Source organism: Pseudopodoces humilis, chromosome 19 (assembly GCF_049639895.1).
Source record: "Pseudopodoces humilis isolate 2021_Gansu_Grassland_sample_001 chromosome 19, ASM4963989v1, whole genome shotgun sequence".
NCBI lineage: Eukaryota > Metazoa > Chordata > Aves > Passeriformes > Paridae > Pseudopodoces > Pseudopodoces humilis.
Window position 1 is genome coordinate 7345443 of NC_142218.1, and position 14192 is coordinate 7359634.

The window sequence follows — 14192 nt, forward strand, 5'->3', positions numbered from 1 at the left end:
TCCACCAGCTCTGGGTCTGGACACCTTCCTCAAAGATGTGGGGACACCAAGGAGCCCGTGGGGGATGGCTAGAAACACCTTGGAGCTTTCAGGAGGAGGAGAGATTTCATGAGTCCATAGCACAGGGAGGGAGGGAGGGAGGGAGGGAGGGAAGGAGGGAAGGAGGGAAGGAAGGAGGGAAGGAAGGAAGGAAGATGATGGAGACATGGAATGTGTCTCCCACTAATCCCAAGGTACTGGGTGGATGCAGCAGCCCTGGGACAGTGGCTCTGCTTCTGCTCAAGGCACCAGCAATGCCTCAGGGAGCTGCACCACATCTTTTCAGACTCATTGCTCCACCTCAGAATGTTTTATTTTTCCGACTTACCAGATTAGGAAGCAGTCTGTTCAGGACACTTGCCAATAAATTATCTGCAATTGGGAGCAGGCTGTGGAAAAATAAAGGAGCACCATGAAAACAACCTGCTGCAAAGTAAATGGGTCTTGTTAAACAATTCCCTGTGAATAGTGTGGAGCACAGACCTCCCGGAGCAAGGCAATTGCAGCAGCAGAGTGAATCGTTTCTGCTTGGATTTTGCATGAGATAACTGTAATTTGCATCCCAAAATAGCCGATGGGAAATTTATTGCTGCCTTTTATCTGCTAGTGTATAGTCTCCTTAAATGAGCAGAGAAAATCTCAGGCTGAGTGGTTCCTACACTACGTGCTCACGTCTCAGAAGACCCGCACACCACGTCCACTAAAATAACCTCTGAAGGTGGCACATGGGACAGAATTGTGCCCCGAGATCTCTGGGACAGCACATCACTCACTGTGGCTGTGTGAGGGGTGCACAGAGACCAGCAGCACCGGCCCTGTGACATGGCCGGTGGGTGGCTGTCACCTGCAGGGATGGTGGGAGGGAACAGGGAAATGCCCTCATACATTTGCCGTTCGCAGGGTGTGGGTTGGAGTTGGCAGAACCTGATGGCGAGGTGGCTCATGCCAGCAGGGGAGGAAACCTCCATCACTCACCCTCTCAGAAGTCTGATTTTAATGCCACAGAACAACCCCAGCCCCAGCCCGGCTCACCTCTTGCCATTGAGGGCACTCGGGTGTAGGGGTTGAGGTAAGTGCCCATGCCAGGCTGCAGGACACCCTGGGGAGCGTCAGCTCCACCATCCTCAGCCTGCAGGGACGGCGAGAGGGACACTGCGGGTGACAGTGACAATGACAGTGACAGTGACAGCTCCAAACCCAGCCGGGCTCCGCCGCTCGCACACAGCCGTGCTCAGGGGCGGGGGGATAGTCAGAGCCCAGTCAGACCAGAAATGGCAAAAAGACACCGAATTTTCTCATTTATTTTCCTGTTTAAGTTACTTTCCAGTTTTATCAGAGGGCTTGATGCTTTTGCCTTGTTTATTCTGCTTCTGCCGGGCTCGCAGGCGGAGCCGGGCGGGAGCTGCGGCTCGGCTCGGGCACCCTCTGCGGGCAAAGGTCCGTGCCCTGCTTCTCCTCCGCCCTGCCCCGGCCGGCTCAGGAGCCTCTTCTGCCCCGAAAACCTGCGGCACCTCCAGGTCCCACACAGAGCTTGCTCCTTCCCAGAGGTGAAACTCTAATTGCATAAACAAAACTACTCCAGGCTCACTTTGGAGGGGGAGGTTTGCTCTCGAGCATCGTGCTCTTCCGCTTCCACAGGCAATTCTTCTCCCTTTCCTGGCTGATCACGGGTGCTGGAATGAGGGTGGCAATCCCAAAAATCCACTGGTTCCTGTCTTCCAGAGTGGTACTGGTGACCCTCATCACTCAAAACTCCTTTCCTTTTCTCCTTTACAGCCCAAACTGAGCCCACCTCACCCTGAGGTGAGTTGTGCAAACTAAGGCTGAAATTGTATCAGTGACTCACACTGGCCTTTCTTATTAAAATGGCCCATTTTAACCTTATAATGATAAAAATAACCAGAACCTCAAAAGTATATCACTACACAAAGCCTCCTTAAACTTTCATGTTAAATGGATTTTCAGAAAAGGGTTTTCATTTTGCTATAACAACCTCTTTTCTGATTTTTCAGACTAGCCACTAAATATAAACTAGAATTACTCACCTTCATTCCTACTATTGTTGGATTTATTCCTGTGTTTTTTCTTGGCTCACCAGAATATATCATAAGGTTTGGGGATAAAACAGAGGCTCTGTGACTTCCCTACAAACTCACATTACCTTGAACTTTTTCTCTTCCTGACCTTATCCTGAATTTCAAATCAGGCCTTGGGCACCTCTGCTTTAACCCACACAGTGATGGTGCTGCAGGACAGTATAAAGGTGTTTAAATTTTCAAAGCTGGCTGGTGGATTGAGGGTGTAAAGCACCATTTGTGAGTTTCATGTATTCCACTATAAATAAGGACTCGTAAACCAGGGAAAAGCATTGAGCAGCAATGGACAGCCAGTACCAGGCACTGTTACCCAAGAGCCCAGGGCAAAAGGGAAGGAAAAGGTGTCTGGGGCTCTGTGGCTGCAGCACGTGAGGCTGCACTGACCTTGGAGCCGTGCTGGGAAATCAGCCTCTTCCACAGAAACCCCTGCTGACACTTCCACACAGGCTGGCACACACACGCTACCGGATCAGGGGGAATTTTTTAAGTTTCCAGCAAGTGCATGGGGAGGCTTTGGAATAGTGCCAGGAGATTTTTGTCTCCTTTAGTGCTCGAGGAACCTCGAGAAGTGGTTCCTGAGGCTTGTCCCACCCATCCTGCAGCTGCCAGCTCCTTCCCAGCAAACGGTGTTTCCTCCAAAAAACCCCTGTGCTGGGACACCTCCACGGCCACTCCTGGCCATAAGGGCACTTTTGTTCTGGTGCCCTCAACACTTAATACCTTTGTGAGATCAAATGTGCTTTTTTTGGTAACCTGGTGAGTCTTACACAACAAGGGGATAACACACACCTAAATAAATCCCTAAGGAGTGTGTGCTCACATTATCTGTGCCTGGCTCTGGACAGAGCCTTGCACAACCAGCACCAGCAGGCTCCATGTGGGACCTGCTGCCAGCAGGAGCTGCTCCAAAGGGCTCCAAAGGAGAGGGAGATACCAGCAAGGTCTGTGCCAGCACTGCATCCCCTCTGCCCCCCACCAGTCAGGCATGAGAGATGGGCTGCAGCAGGGCACCCACGTGCACCCAACCCAGTGCCCCTGTGAGAGGCTGTTTCACACCTGGTGCCACAGGCTGAGCTTCAGAAATGCTCTCTCCAGGTACCAGTTTGTCCTCTGAAGGCACAGCCTCCCCACCCATCTGTGCCCCACGTGGCACAGGGGCATGGAGCAGGCAAACAGGTGTGGGGAGCCAGAAACACATATAAATAAATATCCAGAGAGGAAAATACTGTGACAGTGAGAGATTTTATTGAAAGAGCAATATGGGGGCAACCTTTGTGCCCATGAGCTCTGCTTCCTGGCTCTGGATGTTAAAAGTGGCCACAGGAACCCCCAAACATCCTCAGCCAAGCAGGTTTCCCACCCTGATGCTGGCCAGAGGCTGCTGCCTGTCCTGCTCAGGCCACAGCCAGAGCACAGGGCAGAGCTGGAGAGAAAGGAAGAGGGAGAAAGTGGAGCAGAGCAGGGTTTGGGGTGTATGTGCTGCCTCAGAAAGGGAACAGCATCGAGGCTCCTCCCGAGCAGGATCTCGGTAGAGTGCTCTGGCCGGAAAACTCGTCCACCTGGAAGAAGCAGAACAAAATCTATTCAGTTTTCTCGTTCAGACTTTCACCAGCCTTTTTCTGTATCCCAGGTGTGGTTTTCCTGTGGGTCTACACCATCAGAGGGGAAACTGGGAGCAGCCCATGGGAAATGAGGTTGGCCAGGGTTGTGCAGGGCTGTGGGATCTGCATGTCCCAGCCCTGGGTGGGCACATTCCCGTTCCCCAGGACACAGCACAGTGGAAAAACTCAATCCTTACATCAGTGATGTCAACTTCAGCGTTCCTGAGGCTGGTGTTGAGGACGTTGGGCAGTGGGACTGACACATGGAAGGCATCTGCAAAAAGAGGTGTAAGAATCTCATCACAGGGATGAAACCCGGAATGAAGGCAGCAAGGGGAGGGAGAGAGCCCTAAATCCAGCAGAATCTGAGGTGAGAGGGGACCCTTGACCCCCCCTACCTTTAAGAGAAGGTACATATACAGCTGTGAGGATCTTCTTGAGCCATTCTGTGAGCGAGGAGGCCTGCAGGGAAGAGGATGTGTCAGTAGCAGAAGAGAGCAATGGTTTTTGGGCCATGCCAGGGTTATCGCTTGAGTTCTACTCAGTTTGCTATTAAATACAAGAACTAGGAAGCTTCCTTCAGTGAAACACTCCCAGGACTGAGGGTGCATATGCTCTTTGGGTAATTTCTTTTTAATTATTCCTCCCCCATTCCCAGCACCCCCATTGTGCTGCCAACAAGTGAGGAGAGACACCCAGGTGTCACTGTGGTAGGGCATGGGGGATCTGCAGGGCAGAGGGCAATTGTTTTCTGCCAAGACAAGTAGAAGGGTGAAAACTGAAGAATTAGCTTTTGTTTTTTTACACAGAGCCTCTGGCCACTGCATCACTCACTGCAGCACCTCGACCCAGTGCATGCACTTACGGTGGGAGCGTCGAGACTCGGGGGGAAACGTGTCAGGTTGATGCTACAAAAGATAAAAACAAGGAAGAGTTGGGGTGTGCAGCCTCCTCCAGGCCATTTCTTGGTCTGGAAGTTTTCTCGCCCTCATAAAGATACAGGATTTTAAAATAAGAACAACATTTTACAACTCTCACATGATGTTAACTGTGCAGCTGGTCTGAGGTTGTGGCAGGAAGGAGACAGAAAGGCTCCAGGAGCCCTTGACGTCTTTACCATGTCTACATCAGCTTTATCATGTCCCCTACCAGCCCCATTTGTCCTCAGGCAGAGCCCCTCTACCCACAGAGCTGGGCTTCACCTGTCAAGAGCCAGGGAGGTTTGCAGTTTGCCATCAGAGACTGATGGAGTGATGTTCAGAACGATGTCCTGGAAATGGAACAATGAAAGAAATGAGGTTATTCCCCTGCACAGCTCCCAAGACTGAAAAGCGTATTTGTAAATTACCCATTCTGAGAAAAAACACTTGTCTGTGCCGAGAAGCCACATTTTTGTGACAGATGGCACCATGTATCTCTCTCCCCAGGGTTCACCTTCCTGTCTTTATTTTGTGTTATTCCTGAAACATTTCACTTACGCTTTATGCCTGGTTATGAGCTTGTTTAAAGGACTGGGCATCACCATTTTGATGATGCAGTAAATACAAAAGTACAAATGCTGCAGGGCCAAGGCTAGGACAAGCCAAGGGGATGCCAGCAGTCAGCCAGCCTCAGCCATTGCTCTGTTACAGGCATCTCATCCCCTGGGAGCTCACTCACCACATCGAGGGAGAACAGGAGCCCCTGGGGGCTCTGCAGGGCAGGACTGATGAAGTCGATAGTGGCCTTGAGGGTGACGGTGGCTCTTCCATCCCTCACAGTCACCACTGGCTCGTTGCTTACTCGGACACGCAGCTCCAGTGGCAGAGAGCCAGGGAGCACCCGGGTGAGCTGCAGGGGCAGAGGAGGTCAGGGTGGGGTGGGTGGTGGGGTTGGAATCAATGCACATGGAGAAGGTGACTGACCTGGGGGATGAGCGGGAAAAGGGCAGACATGGTCAGCAAGCTGCTCTCGGTAACCTGTGGGAACAGCACCGGTGTCATCGCTGCCCGGGAGGGGCTGTGCAAAGCCCACAAACACAAACAGGCAACAGTGGGTGCCCTTGGATCACCCAAGGGCAAGCAGGACACTGACCTGGCCTTGCAGAGGGGAACTGCTACCCATCAAGCTGGTGATGCTGAGGTTGAGGGCTCCCTGCTCCTGGACCTGCTCCAGCAGGGCGCTGAGGGTGTCCTGGGAGAGGCTGAGCCGGGGCGGGCGGCCGGTGGCCAGCTGCAGGCTGGCAGTGAGTGGCGGTCCCTGCACGGGGGTCATCACACCAGCCCTGGCATTCTCAGAGAGGAGCTACAGGGGACAGAGCAGGGGGGACATTGGTGGGGCTCAGAGGATGGCACTGGGCACCCCGCCTGCCTGTGGGCCTCGTGGAGAGGCTCACACGAGGTTTGTCAACACTTAAATGATGACAGGGCTGCTCCAGGCTGCTCTGGCACAGGCAAGGGCTGCATCTGCTACACCCTCCCCACTGAAACACTGACAAATATCCTGATTGGAAAGACACATTGCTGATATTTTATGCATGATTCTGGTCCCTGTCAATTACCAAACTTTGACAAACCACTTATAAACAGAACGTGGCTGCAAGCAGTGACTGCTGCTCCTGAATGAAATTAAACATTTCTGATTAAAAATTATGAGAGTGCTACAATTATGCTTAATTAAGTAGCATCAAGCCACTCTTGCTCATGCCATCATCAAGGATTAACAGGCAAAAAATAAAGCAGAGACCCAGCAGTGGCAATAGCAGGGGCGCGGCCGGAGCAGACCCATCAGAACTTTCCAGGGAACACGTGCCTGAAGGCAGCTGAAATCCGAGTAGCCTCTAACAGCCACCGTGTTCCAATGAATCCCCCAAAGTCAGAGGTTTTGGTCTGGTCAGAACCAGGGAACACAGAGGCACTTACATTCAGGTCCATCTGGATGGCATCACCACTGAGGATGGAGAAGGAGGGTAGGTCCCCCAGAGCACCGAGTGGGAGCACCTCTGTGAACACAGGGAAGAAAGCTCTGCAGCTGCAGTGGCAGGGGATTCTCCCAAATCCCATGGTCCCAAGAGTTACTGGAACCAGCTGCAGCTCACAGCATTCCCAGCTAGAAAAGACACTAGAAAGCAATATTTTGCAGCAAAAATGTTTCTAAAAGCAACTATTCCTGTGGTGTGTTTCTGCAGGAAGAGCTGGCTGCTGCTGGTGGGGCAGGGAAACTGAATGTTTGGTTTGAGCTGGGAGTTGTGGTTTTAGAAAACAGCTAATATATTTGTATTTACCTAATGTAAAAAGCCAAGCAATGCTGAGGGCAAGATGTCACAAGGGAGGAGGGGAATAGGTGTCAACACTTACGGTTCCTGGAGCCAAGCAGGGAGCTCAACACCTTGAGCTTGGCGTTGATGATGTTGCAGCCCTGGGGAAGCAGAGAGTGAGAGGGTCCTGGGACCCGCTGCACCAGTGGGTGACGTGGCACCAACACAGCCAGTGGCAGGGGGCTCTGCTGGGCTGCACATGTGGGCAGAGCTGCTGCAGGCAGTGCTGGGGGGCACATCCCATCACACAGGACTCAGCATTGCATGAGTGAGCGGCCCCTCTGAGCCAGCGTGGGTCTCACCTGGGTTAGTGGCTGCTAAACCAGCACCTGGCTCAGAAATCTGCCAGCAGAGCCTGGCACAGGTGATGGTGCTGGTGCCTTTCAGCAGGACAGGCTGACCGCCCCGCTGAGCTCACAGCTGTGCAAATATCCACATCCATGGGGCAGCCTGGCCTGCTGCCTGCCCTGCCTGTGCTGCCTGCCCACCCAGCACTGTGCTGGGGGGTCACACAACGGTGGCTCTGCAGACTCACCAGATCCTGCAGGACACCGCTAAGGAGGCGTTTCAAAGGCTCATCCAGAACTGGCACTCTGGGTCTGGTAACAGGAAAATAGGAAATAGCAAGTGACAAAGATTAATACTGGAAAATAAGAGGACTTCACACAAGAGAAATGCGAGGCCTCATTTGCATTATCCATACTCAGTGCTGAAATATTATCATTCCTGAGCCCTCTGAATCCTGCCCAGTGTTAGGTTCCCCACACTCAGAAATGTTCTTTTTTTAGCCCAAATTTTAGTAAAAGGTCTACTGTTTCCCTCTGAGATGAACAGCTGGATCACCTTCAAGGCACCAGGGAGGAACGTGCTGCCATCAATGACCAACAGCACCAAGGTGTCCCAGTGCCACAAGAGCACGGGCAGGCCATGGGCCACCTGCTCACACAGATTCATACCTCACATAGGTGTTTATGTCAACAGTCTTGCAGTTCAGAGCGTTCTGGTGAGCCGTCCACGTGTCCTGGACCAGCATCCTTGCATCTACCTCCACCCGCTCGCAGAGTGGCTGGCCTGGCACACTGCCCAGGGGAAGCACAGCAGGCAGCTCAGGACACTTGCTGACTGTCTTCTTTCCAAAGAGATGGTGACACCCTGCCCCAAGCCATGCCCCTGATGGACATGCCGTACCTGCTCTCTACCAGCAGCTGCGTGTTGAAGTCCACCTGGTGCCCGAAGCCCGGCAGGGAACGCAGACTGATTTTGGGGAGGGTGTTGTTCACAATTCTCAGTCTGGATGGTTGAAACAAGGAAAAGGCAGTGAACAGCACATTGGCACAGCCCTGTCCCCTCAGCGCCCAGTGCTGCAGCCATGCTCCTGGGGTCCTCTTCCCCCTGAGGCATCAGGCACCCTCACCAGCCAGGAGCAGCTTGTGGCACATAGAAGGCACAGGCAGAAACTCCCAGCAGATGAAACCCCACTTATGAGCCCACCCCAGGAGCGGAGGGAGGGGCCCTGTGTGTGCAGGCTCCAGAACAGGGCCTCCTTTCCCCAGCATGGCTCAGACACACCGGGCTGCTCAGGCTCTCCCACTCTCACTCACCCTATGAGTTCTTCACCATTTCTACCAAGAAGGCTGCCAACGAGACCATTTTTGCCAAGGAGACCATTTTTGCCAATGAGAAGCTCAAGGACGGTGTCAAGGAGAGTATCAACAAGGCCATCTTTGCCAAGGAGACCGTCAACGACACCACCTTTGCCAAGGAGACCACCAAGGACACCATCTTGGTCAAGGAGAGCACCAACTACACTGTCTTTGCCAAGAAGGCCACCTAGGAGACCATCTCCACCAAGGAGACCTCCAACAGCACCATCTCCACCAAGGAGGCCACCAAGGAGACCATCTCCACCAAGGAGACCTCCAACAGCACCATCTCCACCAAGGAGGCCACCAAGGAGACCATCTCCACCAAGGAGACCTCCAACAGCACCATCTCCTCCAAGGAGGCCACCAAGGAGACCATCTCCACCAAGGAGACCACCAACAGGTCCATCTTTGCCAAGGAGACTGCCAACAGGTCCATCTCCACCAAGAAGACTGCCTACAGGTCCATCTTTGCCAAGGAGACTGCCAACAGGTCCATCTCCACCAAGAAGACTGCCTACAGGACCATCTTTGCCAAGGAGACTGCCAACAGGTCCATCTTTGCCAAGGAGACTGCCAACAGGTCCATCTTTGCCAAGGAGACTGCCAACAGGTCCATCTTTGCCAAGGAGACTGCCAACAGGTCCATCTTTGCCAAGGAGACTGCCTACAGGTCCATCTTTGCCAAGGAGACTGCCAACAGGTCCGTCTTTGCCAAGAAGACTGCCTACAGGACCATCTTTGCCAAGGAGACCCCCAACAGGACCATCTTTGCCAAGGAGACCCCCAACAGGACCATCTTTGCCAAGGAGACCCCCAACAACTCCATTCTTGCCAAGGAGACCGCCGAGCAGATTGCCACCAAGGAGACCATGTGGAGCTCTCTGGGGAACACCTTTGGCTGGTGAATCTCTGAAACCTGAAGAACAGGATGAGAGGTCACTGTGAGCTACATGGACTCAGCACACAAGGTGTGCCGGCCTGGCTCTTCCTTCCCCTCCCCTGTCCCTCATACAAATACAAATGAGGTGGTGGCACCAGCCACTGTGAAGTGTCTGAAGTGCCATCTCCAAAGTGCTTTATAAATGCAAATTACCAGCATTGCCACTACTTCTGGGCATATCTGAACTATCTTCTGATTTTCTGAGCATGGCCAAGAGACAAAGAGAGAAGAACTGGCCTCAGAAGAGGGATAAATCCTGTTTACAAGATTGTGTTTATACAGACTTACCATTCGTTTCAGCTCTGGCAACCAGGAATGGGATTCCAAGTCCTTGTGAAGGGATCAGCAGGCTGTTGAGGAGGACAACAGTCCACAACACCAACATCTTTGGTCCTGATAACTGTGGGAAAGGATTGCCATGAGTGCAGTGCTGGGAGAGCAATCACCAACCCATGGAGGGAGGAAAGAGAAGGGAGGAGAAAGGAGGGAGGAAGGAGAAAGAAGGAATGCCTGTAAGGGAAGTCAAAATCAGGGACAAGGCTTGCTGGCACCTCTCCTGCCTCCTCATCACACTGGTGATGATGGACAGTAACCCTCCTGGTGGCACTTTCCTGCAGCCAGAACCAGAATGTCAGCACCAGTTACCCCAAAAACCAATGGCCAGAGCAGCCAAGGGGAAAGCAAAGGGTTGTTGGGATGTTCCTGCTGTGACCCCCCTGTGCTGGTGAACAATGGCATGGCTGAGCTGCATGATCAGGGGTGCATCCATTCTGGATGGAGATTTCCCCAAGAAATAAATCCTGCATGCCACAGAATGGGAAAACAAGACATTTCTGACAACAGGGTTGTCTTTAGGAGAAAAGCAACAACATCTACAAATGCACCAATATATCTAGCAAGGAAAGAACCTCCAGGGTGAATGTCACGATTTCTTCACAAACATCAGAATCTGGCGCTTCCCTCTGCATGGAATTGTAAGAAAGAGAAAGTAAAGTTTAACATTTCAGTGTCATTGAAATATTTCTGTGGGACCTAGCTAGAAAAAGAAGTAGCTTCGTTTTCTTTTTTAAAGAACCAAAATTAACTTCATTGCTCCAAATCTATTTAAATGTAAATAACTCATCAAAAAGGGATCAAAACAAGTGTGAGAGGTCTAATACACCTTAGCTGGAAATCTATGGCAGATAATCGAGTTATACCAAAGATAATTTAAGTGATAATTGTTTATTAAAACTCTGAAATACCCTTTCTTCTGCAAGGACTGCAAATCCAATGAACACGCACATCTCTTCTGGAGAAACTTGCACTGAAAGGCACCATTTACTTCTCAGAGCATAATTCAGGCAGGCAGCAGGCAAGAATAACAATTTTTGTTAAAAGATCAACACTCTCAAAGGAACACTGAGGGTTTGCAGAAGCAGAAGCAAGGAGCACACTTTTTGAGGAGTAAATTTGCTCTTACCTGACCAAGCTCTCTCTCCAGCCAATGTCTCTGTCTTCTGAAGATCACCGGGATCCAGGATCTTCATATATAGAGCTTCTCAGCAGGAAAAAGGCAGGTGATGTCATTTGGGACATCCAAAATAATTGGTGGGGAGCAAAACAAACAAGGTCTTGTTTCTGGTGACTTCTACTGCAAATATTTCCTTGGAGATATTAGGAGTTAGGTAAATCATTGAGCAACGACCTGTAGGTGCAGACTCAGCCAGCTCTGGGTGCCTGGTTTGGTACATCATCCTTTCAGCCTGTCAAGATGTGGATGTGGCTGAGATGTCATGCCCTGATAAAATGCCTTTCTTTCTTACTTTTTTCTAAATAAAATTGATGTTCTGACTAAAAAATGTGTCAAAACACTGGCCACCCCTGGTTGCTCATACTTCTACGGTTCTCAGGGCTTCAGTACTGAGCAGTAAGCCCTTGTGTGGGGATGTGCCACATGCTATGATAAATGAAGGACTTTTTCCTGTGTACAGACAGACTGTGGAGATAGAAATAGAGCCTGGATAGGTGTTCCCTATCCAGGCCACCAGGACATGCCCAGCATTCCCATCCAACTTGCCTGCAGCCTGATCAGATGTCACGGCCTAACAGATACCCTGAGCTGACAGACTCTTGGGAGAGACACCACCTGACTGGGAAATGCTGTCCTTATCTAACCAGCATGGAATTGCTTCCAAGTCCAGCACCTCTGCTTGGAGTGCTCCAGAGGGCTGGAGGTGGGATGTGTTTTAACAGGAAGACACTGTGGAGACACTGATGCCATTGACCTGGCAGCTCCCAGGCCAGAGCATGTTGGTTTGGTGTCTTTTTGAAGTTCTGGAAGGACTGTTGATCCCACTGGGGGATGACACCTTCCTGTCAGGGCCCTGCCCTTATTGCTGCCCAGGAGACAGAGAGACACCGCAGCAGCTCTTTGGGGCAGGGAAAATAAACCTTCCTCCATGGGCCCCAGACCAAATGTGGTCCCCATGCATGGAGCGCATCCCAACAAGCACAGCAAAAGCTGTGCTGAGGGGAGAATGCACCAGCTGGGAGGGCTGGGGTGAACTCTTCACTCCCTGATGTCCTCACTGACAACAGGCGTGGATGGCAATGGCTGCTCCCCAGCTCTGCTGAAAAATAATCCAGAAAAATTGCTTGCACAGTCTTAATACTTTCTGTAAACTTGGAAATAAATATTTCCAGCAGATTAGCCAGCTTTGGACACACATTATTTCCAGCTTTGAAAAAATATCTTAGTTAAAGGCCAAGGAAGGAGTGGCAAAGATGTCAAGCACTGAAGGAGTTGTCACTTTCCTTGCAACCTGATCAGCCAGGACCTCTAGAGCACAAAGCCCGGCTGTCATGGTGAGATCATGACCTTTGATAAGATGGACGAGGGTGTTAACAAGATGGTATTAAGTTATCATCCATCCTGAATGGCTTCATACTCCAGCAGCCACTGTCCAAAACCTGAATTACCATGAAGACAGCCTCGATACTGGTCAGTGCACAGGGAAGGGGCAGGGTGGCAGCTCTGGGAATAGCTCCTGCGCAGTGACCTTTCAGCCATGACAGCAACTTGGCCTCTCCCCAGCAGCTGCTGAATGCAGAGGTCTCTGACCATCGGATATTTTGGAAAAACCAAAGCAGATTCCCATAAAGAGAATGACGTGGTGATGTCCAGGTCTCGCTAAAGTGACTCTCAAAGCCCCAAGAGCACAAAGCCAAATTGCTGAGTGTGGATGGAAACATGGAGTAAACCAGAACGGATTTGGTCAATGGGAGAAGAATAGGACTGGTGTGAACAGACGTGTTTGCGTCAGTTCTCTGTGCTTGGATCACCTGAAATGAAGCTGTCAGACAAACAGTAAGGGGCACATATTCCCAAGAAGAGTCTGAGACCTTGGCATTAGCAGGCTTCAGTCAAAGCAGGGAAATGTCCCAGCTATGGTAGGAAAATGAGGTGGATCTGCTCTGCTCTCCCATTGATGGCATCATTCAGACATGGCCTGTCTGCCTGAGGAAACCAAGGTTTGCCCTGCCATCCCTCTGGGACCACTGAGAGACTGGTACATCCCTGCTGCTGAGGGATCAGGGCTTCTGGGTCTGTGTAGGGCTCCAGGGAGCAGCGCTGGACAAGGCTGCACATCCACCCCAGCTCAGCAGTACCAGTGACATGATAGAGCGGCTTGGCAGCAGAGCTGCTTCATGAAAAATTAACTAGGTGCTCCCTGAGATTCACAGCCTTGAATTCTCCAGGAAAGCTGTGGACAGATATTTGGATTCATTTTTTTTTTGCTCTGCTCTAAGGATTGAGACTCAAACCATTTAATTTGTTTGTTAGCTAAAAACAATAAGGGAAATCTGACCCATACTTTCAGTGACATGAAGAGAGGCATCACAAACCCCAGTTTTCATGGGGAGCTGGTTTTACAGTTCCTTCCTCACTGTTGAGAACTCCCAGGGAGAATGATTCCTTACACATGATGCAGAACAAATCTCTGGTGAACAGCCAGGGTTCTCAGAGCCTGCCTCCCCAGCAGATTTTCCTGGGAGTAATTTCCTAAAAACACAACAGTCTTTCCAAAGATGTCCTTGATTCAGCGCCAGTTTCCTGTCACCAGGAAAAGATGTTCAAATCATGTCAGCTCAATGAAGTCAGGATCAAAGCTGTTTATTGACTTACTAATGACAAGAAATTATCCAGGAGTCAGTGAGTTACACGCTCAGGATCAATATCAGTGAAGCAGCTGATAAATACCAACACCAGCCCAAACCTAACTCCTTCTGGGGTCCTAATCCCTGGGCACACTCCCCACCCCTCACAGCATGTGCACCCTGGGAGCAGGGGGTCACTTTCTTGAGCCTCTGTCTTGTGGGAGGTGTGGATGCTGCATCCTGACAATGCAAATGCGATTTATTTAGGGATCAGCTCTTTCAGGACACACAGCATCTGCCCAGCCATGGATCTGACAGTGCTCGGCAGGGCAGTCTCACTATGGGGTCATGAGGTCTTTCTATTTCAGTTTGTGGAGCCAAATTCTTGCAAGCCAAAGACAGGAAGAGACACCCTAAGAAGCCCAGCACCCTGCT

General features: G+C 51.1%; 1 protein-coding gene across 3 annotated transcripts; it reads right to left on the reverse strand.

The window, feature by feature from the left end:
• Nucleotides 1-3557: 3557 nt before the first annotated feature.
• On the reverse strand, nucleotides 3558-7418 carry LOC148182810 (BPI fold-containing family B member 3-like). 3 transcript variants are annotated; one of them, XM_088064676.1, is made up of 11 exons: nucleotides 7334-7418; nucleotides 7072-7132; nucleotides 6637-6716; nucleotides 5810-6019; nucleotides 5641-5694; nucleotides 5396-5566; nucleotides 4939-5006; nucleotides 4602-4644; nucleotides 4135-4198; nucleotides 3934-4010; nucleotides 3558-3694 (listed from the first exon to the last, which is right to left on the reverse strand). In XM_088064676.1, exons 3-11 carry the CDS (start codon nucleotides 6646-6648, stop codon nucleotides 3620-3622), a joined length of 774 nt encoding a protein of 257 aa, XP_087920802.1. In that variant the 5' UTR covers nucleotides 6649-6716; nucleotides 7072-7132; nucleotides 7334-7418; the 3' UTR covers nucleotides 3558-3619. The 3 variants fall into 3 exon arrangements, with proteins under 3 accessions (XP_087920802.1, XP_087920800.1, XP_087920801.1); XM_088064674.1 differs by having other exon boundaries at nucleotides 7072-7368; XM_088064675.1 differs by lacking the exon at nucleotides 5396-5566 and having other exon boundaries at nucleotides 7072-7368.
• Nucleotides 7419-14192: the final 6774 nt, after the last annotated feature.